The sequence below is a fragment of the Bombina bombina genome, chromosome 9 (genome assembly GCF_027579735.1).
Source record: "Bombina bombina isolate aBomBom1 chromosome 9, aBomBom1.pri, whole genome shotgun sequence".
Lineage (NCBI taxonomy): Eukaryota > Metazoa > Chordata > Amphibia > Anura > Bombinatoridae > Bombina > Bombina bombina.
In genome coordinates, this window is record NC_069507.1 from 26,400,375 (window position 1) to 26,413,110 (window position 12,736).

Here is a 12,736-nt window from a genome sequence, read left to right on the forward strand (position 1 = left end):
CCAAAAATAGCCTCAGAAGAAGCAAAAGTATCAAATTTGTAAAATTTAGAAAAAGTGTGCAGTGAAGACCAAGTCGCTGCCTTACATATCTGATCAACAGAAGCCTCGTTCTTGAAGGCCCATGTGGAAGCCACAGCCCTAGTGGAGTGAGCTGTGATTCTTTCAGGAGGCTGCCGTCCGGCAGTCTCATAAGCCAATCGGATAATGCTTTTAATCCAGAAGGAGAGAGAGGTAGAAGTTGCTTTTTGACCTCTCCGTTTACCAGAATAAACAACAAACAAAGACAAAGTTTGTCTGAAATCCTTAGTAGCTGCTAAGTAAAATTTGAGAGCACGAACTACATCCAAGTTGTGCAACAAACGTTCCTTCTTTGAAACTGGATTAGGACACAAAGAAGGCACAACTATCTCCTGGTTAATGTTTTTGTTAGAAACAACTTTTGGAAGAAAACCAGGTTTAGTACGCAAAACCACCTTATCTGCATGGAACACCAGATAAGGAGAAGAACACTGCAGAGCAGATAATTCTGAAACTCTTCTAGCAGAAGAAATTGCAACCAAAAACAAAACTTTCCAAGATAATAACTTAATATCAACGGAATGTAAGGGTTCAAACGGAACCCCCTGAAGAACTGAAAGAACTAGGTTGAGACTCCAAGGAGGAGTCAAAATTTTGTAAACAGGCTTGATTCTAACCAGAGCCTGAACAAAGGCTAGAACATCTGGCACAGCTGCCAGCTTTTTGTGAAGTAACACAGACAAGGCAGAAATCTGTCCCATCAAGGAACTTGCAGATAATCCTTTTTCCAATCCTTCTCGAAGGAAGGATAGACTCTTAGGAATCTTAACCTTGTCCCAAGGGAATCCTGCAGATTCACACCAACAGATATACCAAATTATGTGGTAATTTTTCTGGTTACAGGCTTTCAGGCCTGAACAAGAGTATTAATAACAGAATCTGAGAACCCTCGCTTTGATAAGATCAAGCGTTCAATCTCCAAGCAGTCAGCTGGAGTGGGTCGAACGGACCTAGAACAAGAAGGTCTCTCAAAGGTAGCTTCCATGGTGGAGCCGATGACATATTCACCAGATCTGCATACCAAGTCCTGCGTGGCCACGCAGGAGCTATCAAAATCACCGACGCCCTCTCCTGATTGATCCTGGCTACCAGCCTGGGGATGAGAGGAAACGGCGGGAACACATAAGCTAGTTTGAAGGTCCAAGGTGCTACTAGTGCATCCACTAGAGCCGCCTTGGGATCCCTGGATCTGTACCCGTAGTAAGGAACTCTGAAGTTCTGACGAGAGGCCATCAGATCCATGTCTGGAATGCCCCACGGTTGAGTGACTTGGGCAAAGATTTCCGGATGGAGTTCCCACTCCCCCGGATGCAATGTCTGACGACTCAGAAAATCCGCTTCCCAATTTTCCACTCCTGGGATGTGGATAGCAGACAGGTGGCAGGAGTGAGACTCCGCCCATAGAATGATTTTGGTCACTTCTTCCATCGCTAGGGAACTCCTTGTTCCCCCCTGATGGTTGTATGAACTTGGCCCTCGCTAGCTGAGGCCAAGCTTTGAGAGCATTGAATATCGCTCTCAGTTCCAGAATATTTATCGGTAGAAGAGATTCTACCCGAGACCAAAGACCCTGAGCTTTCAGGGATCCCCAGACCGCGCCCCAGCCCATCAGACTGGCGTCGGTCGTGACAATGACCCACTCTGGTCTGCGGAAGGTCATCCCTTGTGACAGGTTGTCCAGGGACAGCCACCAACGGAATGAGTCTCTGGTCCTCTGATTTACTTGTATCTTCGGAGACAAGTCTGAATAGTCCCCATTCCACTGACTGAGCATGAACAGTTGTAATGGTCTTAGATGAATGCGCACAAAAGGAACTATGTCCATTGCCGCTACCATCAAACCTATCACTTCCATGCACTGCGCTATGGAAGGAAGAGGAACGGAATGAAGTATCCGACAAGAGTCTAGAAGTTTTGTTTTTCTGGCTTCTGTCAGAAAAATCCTCATTTCTAAGGAGTCTATTATAGTTCCCAAGAAGGGAACCCTCGTTGACGGAGATAGAGAACTCTTTTCCACGTTCACTTTCCATCCGTGAGATCTGAGAAAGGCCAGGACAATGTCCGTGTGAGCCTTTACTTGAGGAAGGGACGACGCTCGAATCAGAATGTCGTCCAAGTAAGGTACTACAGCAATGCCCCTTGGTCTTAGCACCGCCAGAAGGGACCCTAGTACCTATGAGAAAATCCTAGGAGCAGTGGCTAATCCGAAAGAAAATGCCACGAACTGGAAATGCTTGTCCAGGAATGCAAACCTTAGGAACCGATGATGTTCCTTGTGGATAGGAATATGTAGATACGCATCCTTGAAATCCACCTTGGTCATGAATTGACCTTCCTGGATGGAAGGAAGAAGTGTTCGAATGGTTTCCATCTTGAACGATGGAACCTTGAGAAACTTGTTCAAGATCTTGAGATCTAAGATTGGTCTGAACGTTCCCTCTTTTTTGGGAACTATGAACAGATTGGAGTAGAACCCCATCCCTTGTTCTCCTAATGGAACAGGATGAATCACTCCCATTTTTAGCAGGTCTTCTACCCAATGTAAGAATGCCTGTCTTCTTATGTGGTCTGAAGACAACTGAGACCTGTGGAACCTCCCCCTTGGAGGAAGCCCCTTGAACTCCAGAGAATAACCTTGGGAGACTATTTCTAGCGCCCAAGGATCCAGAACATCTCTTGCCCAAGCCTGAGCGAAGAGAGAGAGTCTGCCCCCCACCAGATCCGGTCCCGGATCGGGGGCCCGCATTTCATGCTGTCTTGGTAGCAGTGGCAGGTTTCCTGGCCTGCTTTCCTTTGTTCCAGCCTTGCATAGGTCTCCAGGCTGGATTGGCTTGAGAAGTATTACCTTCCTGCTTAGAGGACGTAGCCCTTGGGGCTGATCCGTTTCTGCGAAAGGGACGAAACTTAGGTTTATTTTTGGTCTTGAAAAGACCTATCCTGAGGAAGGGCGTGGCCCTTGCCCCCAGTGATATCAGAGATAATCTCTTTCAAGTCAGGGCCAAAGAGTGTTTTCCCCTTGAAAGGAATGTCAAGCAATTTGTTCTTGGAAGACGCATCCGCTGCCCAAGATTTTAACCAAAGCGCTCTGCGCCACAATAGCAAACCCAGAATTGGCTAACCTAGCCAATTGCAAGGTGGCGTCTAGGGTGAAAGAATTAGCCAATTTAAGAGCACGAATTCTGTCCATAATCTCCTCATAAGAAGAAGAATTACTAATAATCGCCTTTCCTAGCTCATCAAACTAGAAACACGCGGCTGCAGTGACAGGGACAATGCATGCAATTGGTTGTAGAAGGGAACCTTGCTGAACAAACATCTTTAGCAGACCTTCTAATTTTTTATCCATAGGATCTTGGAAAGCACAACTATCTTCTATGGGTATAGTGGCGCGCTTGTGTAGAGTAGAAACCGCCCCCTCGACCTTGGGGACTGTCTGCCATCAGTCCTTTCTGGGGTCGACTATAGGAAAACAATTTTATAAATATGGGGGGAGGTACTAAAGGTATACCGGGCCTGTCCCATTCTTTACTAACAATGTACGCCACCCGCTTGGATATAGGAAAAGCTTCGGGGGGCCCCGGGGCCTCTAAGAACTTTTCCATTTTACATAGTGGTTCTGGAATGACCAGATAATCACAATCATCCAAATTGGATAACACCTCCTTAAGCAGAGCGCGGAGATGTTCCAACTTAAATTTAAAAGTAATCACATCAGGTTCAGCTTGTTGAGAAATGTTTCCTGAATCTGAAATTTCTCCCTCAGACAAAACCTCCCTGGCCCCCTCAGACTGGTGTAGGGGCCCTTCAGAAACCATATCATCAGCGTTCTCATGCTCTACAGAATTTTCTAAAACAGAGCAGTCGCGCTTTCGCTGATAAGTGGGCATATTGGCTAAAATGTTTTTGATAGAATTATCCATTACAGCCGTTAAATGTTGCATAGTAAGGAGTATTGGCGCACTAGATGTACTAGGGGCCTCCTGTATGGGCAAGACTGGTGTAGACGAAGGAGGGGATGATGCAGTACCATGCTTACTCCCCTCACTTGAGGAATCATCTTGGGCATCATTTTTACTAAATTTTTTTATGACATAAAATACATATAGTTAAATGAGAAGGAACCTTGGTTTCCCCACAGTCAGAACACAATCTATCTGGTAGTTCAGACATGTTAAACAGGCATAAACTTGATAACAAAGCACAAAAAACGTTTTAAAATAAAACCGTTACTGTCACTTTAAATTTTAAACTAAACACACTTTATTACTGCAATTGCGAAAAAGTATGAAGGAATTGTTCAAAATTCACCAAAATTTCACCACAGTGTCTTAAAGCCTTAAAAGAATTGCACACCAAATTTGGAAGCTTTAACCCTTAAAATAACGGAACCGGAGCCGTTTTTATATTTAACCCCTTTACAGTCCCTGGAATCTGCTTTGCTGAGACCCAACCAAGCCCAAAGGGGAATACGATACCAAATGATGCCTTCAGAAAGACTTTTCTATGTATCAGAGCTCCACACACATGCAGCTGCATGCCATGCTGTCCTCAAAAACAAGTGCGCCATACCGGCGCGAAAATGAGGCTCTGACTATGATTAGGGAAAGCCCCTAAAGAATAAGGTGTCTAAAACAGTGCCTGCCGATATAATCATATCAAAATACCCAGAATAAATGATTCCTCAAGGCTAAATATGTGTTAATAATGAATCGATTTAGCCCAGAAAAAGTCTACAGTCTTAATAAGCCCTTGTGAAGCCCTTATTTACTATCTTAATAAACATGGCTTACCGGATCCCATAGGGAAAATGACAGCTTCCAGCATTACATCGTCTTGTTAGAATGTGTCATACCTCAAGCAGTAAGAGACTGCACACTGTTCCCCCAACTGAAGTTAATTGCTCTCAACAGTCCTGTGTGGAACAGCCATGGATTTTAGTTACGGTGCTAAAATCATTTTCCTCATACAAACAGAAATCTTCATCTCTTTTCTGTTTCTGAGTAAATAGTACATACCAGCACTATTTTAAAATAACAAACTCTTGATTGAATAATAAAAACTACAGTTAAACACTAAAAAACTCTAAGCCATCTCCGTGGAGATGTTGCCTGTACAACGGCAAAGAGAATGACTGGGGTAGGCGGAGCCTAGGAGGGATCATGTGACCAGCTTTGCTGGGCTCTTTGCCATTTCCTGTTGGGGAAGAGAATATCCCACAAGTAAGGATGACGCCGTGGACCGGACACACCTATGTTGGAGAAAGCTGATTTTATATAAATTTGAAATACCATACCACTATCAGTTGTGCATCTCTTATTAATTCTAACAGGCTTAGACATCAGAGAGCGTTAGCAGGAGGTAGCTACCATCCAATGAACAGAGAAAGTGCTTATTAGTGAATGATCATTAGCAGGAAGTAGCTACTTACCAATGAACAGAGAAAGTGCTTATTAGGAATGAGCATTAGCAGAAAATAGCTACTAACCAATTAACAGAGAAGGTGCTGATCAGTGAATGATCATTAGCAGGAAGTAGCTACCAACCAATGAGCAGAGAAAGTGCTTATCAGCAAATGATCATTAGCAGGAAGTAGCTACCACCCAATGAACAGAGAAAGGGCTTATTAGGGAATGAACTTTAGTAGGAAGTAGCTACCATCCAATGAACAGAGAAAATGCTTATCAGCAAATGAGCATTAGTAGAAAGTAGCTACCAACCAATGAACAGAGAATGTGCTGATCAGCAAATGAGCATTTGCAGGCAGTAGCTACCAACAAATGAACAGTGAAAGTGCTTATCAGCGAATGAGCATTAGCAGGAAGTAGCTACTAACCAATAAAGAAAGTGCTGATTAGTGAATGAGCATTAGTAGGAGGTAGCTAGTAACCAATGAACAGAGAAAGTAATTATCAGCAAATGATCATTAGCGGGAAGTAGCTACCAACCAATGAACAGAGAAAGTGCTGATCAGCGAATGAGCATTAGTAGGAAATAGCTACCAAACAATGAACAGAGAAAGTGCTGATCCGCAAATGAGCATTAGTAGGAAGTAGCTACCAACCAATGAACAGAGAAAGTGCTGATCAGCAAATGATCATTAGCAGGAAGTAGCTACCACCCAATGAACAGAGAAAGTGCTTATTAGGGAATGAGTTTTAGTAGGTAGTAGCTACCATCCAATGAACAGAGAAAGTGCTTATCAGCAAATGAGTATTAGTAGAAAGTAGCTACCAACCAATGAACAGAGAATGTGCTGATCAGCAAATGAGCATTAGCAGGCAGTAGCTACCAACAAATGAACAGAGAAAGTGCTTATCAGCGAATGAGCATTAGCAGGTGGTAGCTACCATCCAATGAACAGAGAAAGTACTTATCAGCAAATGATCATTAGCGGGAAGTAGCTACCAACCAATGAACAGAGAAAGTGCTGATCAGCGAATGAGCATTAACTTGAAGTAGCTACCAACCAATGAACAGAGAAAGTGCTGATCAGCGAATGAGCATTAGTAGGAAGTAGCTACCAACCAATGAACAGATAAAGTGCTGATCAGCAAATGAGCATTAGTAGGAAGTGCATAACTGATACCATTGTATACGTTTTAATTAAAATAAAAAATGCTTTCATGCAAAAAAAAACTTATTAGAAGAAAAACAAAACACTTTAGAAGCTGTTCTTTTTTTATGAATGACAATAAAATTGATGGGGTACCTTTAAGGAGAGGGGGTAGCAAGCTTTCCCAGTATTGCATAGTTTATTTACAATGGACATTAAACACTAAACAAATGCTAAACATAATTATATATTCATAGCATAGATTAGTCTGAAAATAATATGCAAATTGTTTTTGTTTTTTTTACAATTCTGTTAGTTTAAATATTGAAGAAATAAGTTTAATAAAGTCTTCATAAAGCAGCAGCCTCTGTCATGTTGTAACCTAAAAAAGGTTTCTTTATAAAAACATATGTACATAATCACATTTTGTATATTAAATAGGTTAAATAAAAATACATTATTTTGTGAATAAAATGTGCAAATGCTTTTATTAGGTTTGACATAATATATGAATGTCCCATATGTATCAGAAGTAAAGATTTTATTTTTATATATATATATATATATATATATATATATATACTCACATACATACAATGCTCTTTATAATGAAGTCAGGCCTTCAGTATATCCTTAAATATAATTTAAACATAAAACTTTAATTCAATTAACATAGTCATGATTATTGGGACGGACAAAGCTGTGATGTATGATATACACATAATGTGACATAAGAGGAAATGAGGCACATTAGTATAGAGTTTAGCCTTTTCTGTTCTCTTAAATGGCTTTATTAATGACACAAGACTTTTTTTCTACAGCAACGATCTACAGTTGCCTCCATGATGCACAGGCAAGAGACTGTGGAATGTCTTCGAAAGTTCAACGCACGAAGAAAACTTAAAGTGAGTTATGGGTCGTCTCTTATCTGTGGACATTACGTTTTTGTGCTAGTGGTTTTCTTTTTAATTCCCTTTTATTTTACATTTTGAGGAAATCATCAATGTACCTTTGTGTTCCGTTAGAGTAGGCTTTTGTGCCCTATAATTTTACCAACAACTGGAATGTGTCAGCAGCTGCACAAACCTCAGTGTTTAGTTCTGAGAATTCTCCCATTTGCAGCTGGGCATATTATACATATGTATACAAAGTGCACATAGTCGTTTTTGAAAAATGTTAATTGGTTATTTAAATTTGAGCTTTATTTTTGTGTCCCAAATGTCATTATATATAGTAAGTAAGAGTAACTTTTTGGGAGAAAAATAATAAAGTAGTTCAGATAGACGCACAGAAAACCTAGCAGAGTTCACAACAGAACAGGAACACAAGAGTGAAGAATTAAAGGTACAGTGGATTTTTTAAACCTTAGGTACATTTTATCAGCTGGGGCAAATCTGCAATAGAAGTTAGCATCTGAAGCAAGCAATGACAATATTAGATGTTATTCTGATGATAGATAACGTAGTTTGTATGTCATCTGCTCATCACATCCTGTTTAGGCCATTGGCCCCTCCCATTAGCAAGAGGCGCATTGTATGTCAGCTGCTCATCACATCCTGTTAGCCATTGGCCCCTCCCATTAGCAAGAAGTGCATTGTATGTCAGCTACTCATTACATCCTGTTTAGGCCATTGGCCCCTCCCATTAGCATGAGGTGCATTGTATGTCAGCTGCTCATCGCATCCTGTTTAGGCCATTGGCCCCTCCCATTAGCATGAGGTGCATTGTATCTCAGCTGCTCATCGCATCCTGTTTAGGCCGGTGGCCCCTCCCATTAGCAAGAGGTGCATTGTATGTCAGCTGCTCATCGCAGCCTGTTTAGGCCATTGGCCCCTCCCATTAGCATGAGGTGCATTGTATGTCAGCTGCTCATCGCATCCTGTTTAGGCCATTGGCCCCTCCCATTAGCATGAGGTGCATTGTATCTCAGCTGCTCATCGCATCCTGTTTAGGCCGGTGGCCCCTCCCATTAGCAAGAGGTGCATTGTATGTCAGCTGCTCATCGCAGCCTGTTTAGGCCATTGGCGCCTCCCATTAGCAAGAGGTGCATTGTATGTCAGTTGCTCATCACATCCTGTTTAAGCCATTGGCTCCTCCCATTAGCAAGAGGTGCATTGTATGTCAGTTGCTCATCACATCCTGTTTAGGCCATTGGCCCCTCCCATTAGCAAGAGGCGCATTGTATGTCAGCTGCTCATCACATCCTGTTTATGCCATTGGCCCCTCCCATTAGCAAGAGGCGCATTGTATGTCAGCTGCTCATCACATCCTGTTTAGACCATTGGCCCCTCCCATTAGCAAGAGGCGCATTGTATGTCAGCTACTCATCAATAGAAGTTAGCATCTGAAGCAAGCAATGACAATATTAGATGTTATTCTGATGATAGATAACGTAGTTTGTATGTCAGCTGCTCATCACATCCTGTTTAGGCCATTGGCCCCTCCCATTCGCAAGAGGCGCATTGTATGTCAGCTGCTCATCACATCCTGTTAGCCATTGGCCCCTCCCATTAGCAAGAAGTGCATTGTATGTCAGCTGCTCATCACATCCTGTTTAGGTCATTGGCCCCTCCCATTAGCAAGAAGTGCATTGTATGTCAGCTGCTCATCACATCCTGTTTAGGCCATTGGCCCCTCCCATTAGCAAGAAGTGCATTGTATGTCAGCTACTCATTACATCCTGTTTAGGCCATTGGCCCCTCCCATTAGCATGAGGTGCATTGTATGTCAGCTGCTCATCGCATCCTGTTTAGGCCATTGGCCCCTCCCATTAGCATGAGGTGCATTGTATCTCAGCTGCTCATCGCATCCTGTTTAGGCCATTGGCCCCTCCCATTAGCAAGAGGCGCATTGTATGTCAGCTGCTCATCACATCCTGTTAGCCATTGGCCCCTCCCATTAGCAAGAAGTGCATTGTATGTCAGCTGCTCATCACATCCTGTTTAGGCCATTGGCCCCTCCCATTAGCAAGAAGTGCATTGTATGTCAGCTGCTCATCACATCCTGTTTAGGCCATTGGCCCCTCCCATTAGCAAGAGGTGCATTGTATGTCAGCTGCTCATCGCAGCCTGTTTAGGCCATTGGCGCCTCCCATTAGCAAGAGGTGCATTGTATGTCAGTTGCTCATCACATCCTGTTTAAGCCATTGGCTCCTCCCATTAGCAAGAGGTGCATTGTATGTCAGTTGCTCATCACATCCTGTTTAGGCCATTGGCCCCTCCCATTAGCAAGAGGCGCATTGTATGTCAGCTGCTCATCACATCCTGTTTATGCCATTGGCCCCTCCCATTAGCAAGAGGCGCATTGTATGTCAGCTGCTCATCACATCCTGTTTAGACCATTGGCCCCTCCCATTAGCAAGAGGCGCATTGTATGTCAGCTACTCATCAATAGAAGTTAGCATCTGAAGCAAGCAATGACAATATTAGATGTTATTCTGATGATAGATAACGTAGTTTGTATGTCAGCTGCTCATCACATCCTGTTTAGGCCATTGGCCCCTCCCATTAGCAAGAGGCGCATTGTATGTCAGCTGCTCATCACATCCTGTTTAGACCATTGGCCCCTCCCATTAGCAAGAGGCGCATTGTATGTCAGCTGCTCATCACATCCTGTTTAGACCATTGGCCCCTCCCATTAGCAAGAGGCGCATTGTATGTCAGCTGCTCATCACATCCATTTTAGACCATTGGCCCCTCCCATTAGCAAGAGGCGCATTGTATGTCAGCTGCTCATCACATCCTGTTTAGACCATTGGCCCCTCCCATTAGCAAGAGGCGCATTGTATGTCAGCTGCTCATCACATCCTGTTTAGACCATTGGCCCCTCCCATTAGCAAGAGGTGCATTGTATGTCAGCTGCTCATCACATCCTGTTTAGGCCATTGGCCCCTCCCATTAGCAAGAAGTGCATTGTATGTCAGCTGCTCATCGCATCCTGTTGGCCATTGGCCCCTCCCATTAGCAAGAGGTGCATTGTATGTCAGCTGCTCATCACATCCTGTTTAGGCCATTGGCCCCTCCCATTAGCAAGAAGTGCATTGTATGTCAGCTGCTCATCACATCCTGTTTAGACCATTGGCCCCTCCCATTAGCAAGAGGTGCATTGTATGTCAGCTGCTCATCACATCCTGTTTAGCCCATCTTTTCTTTGACTCTGCTTTCTATTAAGGATGATCTCTATGATTTTTTACTTTCAGGGTGCGATCCTCACAACAATGTTGGTTTCTCGGAATTTTTCAGGTAAGTCTTCCTAAATAAGGGAAAAATTAAATGAAAGCAAAATAATTATATGTTGAAGCAACACCGTAACCCCGGAGAGAGCTGCAAGCGTTGATGATTCCATCTGTTTAAGGCATTTAAATAGCTCACTTGGTATGAGAAGTTACCGGCTAAATCAAGGTAGAAAGAAGATAAAGATGCTGCATTGTTTAATGTGGGAATCGCTGCAGACGATGTTGTGTGTAATATTACCAAGTGCTTTTGTTTCTAGAATGCAATGTTACAGGGTTTTCTGTACGGTTACTTTTCTCTGATGGACACTCTAGAAATCTGTTTTATGGCCTGGAGTATGAATGTCTTATTTCCTACAGTATTTTCCCTTCACTCCCTCCTTGTTTTCTGTTTTTGGTTTGAATTCTAAAGCACTGAAGTGATTAAAAATGTGTTGTGGTATCTGCCTTCTGCACAAGATGCTCTGTGTATAATGCAGAACAGGGTCCATGCTTAGTTGTTCTGCTACACTGCAGTAAACATGGCTTCTCATTCTATTTAGAAGTTAAAGGGATATAAACCCCAATTGTTTTATTTTATAGTTCAGATAGAGCAGCAATTTAACTTTTTAATTTACTTATATTATCAATATTTCTTTGTTTTCTTGGTACCTTTGGTTGAACAGCAGGGCATAAGCTCAGGAGCTGGCCCATTTCTGGAACACTAAATGGCAGCGGTTTTGTAAGAATGTTATCCATTGCCTGCCATGTAGTGCTCCAGATGCTACCTAGGTATTTCTTCAACACAGAATATCATGGGAATAAAGCAAATTTGTAGGGATGCACCGAAATTTCGGCCGCAGAAAGTTTCGGCCGAAAATAGCCTTTTTGGCTATTTCGGTTTTCGGGTTTTTTGCCTGTTATTTTCGGTAAAATTATTGTGTAGCATGTTTCAAATTTGATGCTAGCCTAGAGCTGCTGACTTACTGATCTGCATATAATGAGTTTTCTAGGACTATACTTTATTTGGATAATTGGTAAAAAAAACAAACAGTTAAATATGATTCTGTTACATAGAACTAAATGAAGAATAATACAGTATATTGATATTTATAATTGTTTTAAGTGAGGAAACATTTTGGCCGAAAATTGCATTTTTTTCTTTTTTTTTTTTTTTTCTTGGTAAAATTATTGTGTAGCATATTATTGTTTTAAGATATTTTGGTCCAATTTTAGTGTGTTACTTTCAATAAAAGTGTGGGCTTTTTTATTGGCTCTAATTATGCAAAAAAAAAAACTAAAAAAAAATTAATTTGAAAAAACACCTTTTCGGTATCAGTTTCGGTTTTCGGCCAAGTGCATCCTGGATTTTCGGATTCGGTTTCGGTCCAGAATTTCCATTTCGGTGCATCACTACAAATTTGATAATAGAAGTAAATTGGAAACTTTTAAAAAATGGTTTGTTCTGTCTGAATCACAAAATCATTTTTTGGGTTTCATATCCCTTGCTTCCTAAGAAGCCTGCTTACACATGAGATTGATATATGATCTCATTAACCCTAAGATAATGCATTTAGTTTAGTCACACAAGTACGTATATTAAACACAACAGAAGACTTTACTAAATGTCTATGAAATAGAAGCATAAATCATGTGGGTTTCTTTGAAGTAAAACTGCTTTCGGTATGAAATTCTTTGTAAGGCAAATACATATATTGCATAGAAGATTGTACACGTCAAAACTAATCAGAAATAGTCACCCATCTGTGTTGAGTTTATCATAACACACATTTTATTGTAATGCCCACGTTTAGCGCATTTTTAACACTGCTAATATGCCCTGCTGGTTGTAGTTGATAACTGGTGTGCAGAGTTAATTGATTCCTTTTTAATCT

At 41.9% G+C, this 12,736-nt stretch overlaps 1 protein-coding gene across 22 annotated transcripts in view; it reads left to right on the forward strand.

Annotated features, from left to right (window-relative positions):
* CAMK2G (calcium/calmodulin dependent protein kinase II gamma) overlaps positions 1–12,736 on the forward strand; it is a 397,374-nt gene that overhangs the window by 301,915 nt on the left and 82,723 nt on the right. For all 22 annotated transcript variants that reach the window (XM_053691980.1, XM_053691976.1, XM_053691982.1 and 19 more), the window contains 2 exons: positions 7,453–7,536; positions 10,830–10,872. In XM_053691980.1, coding sequence (XP_053547955.1) covers positions 7,453–7,536; positions 10,830–10,872 — 127 coding nt within the window. The remainder of the gene's footprint in view (positions 1–7,452; positions 7,537–10,829; positions 10,873–12,736) is intronic.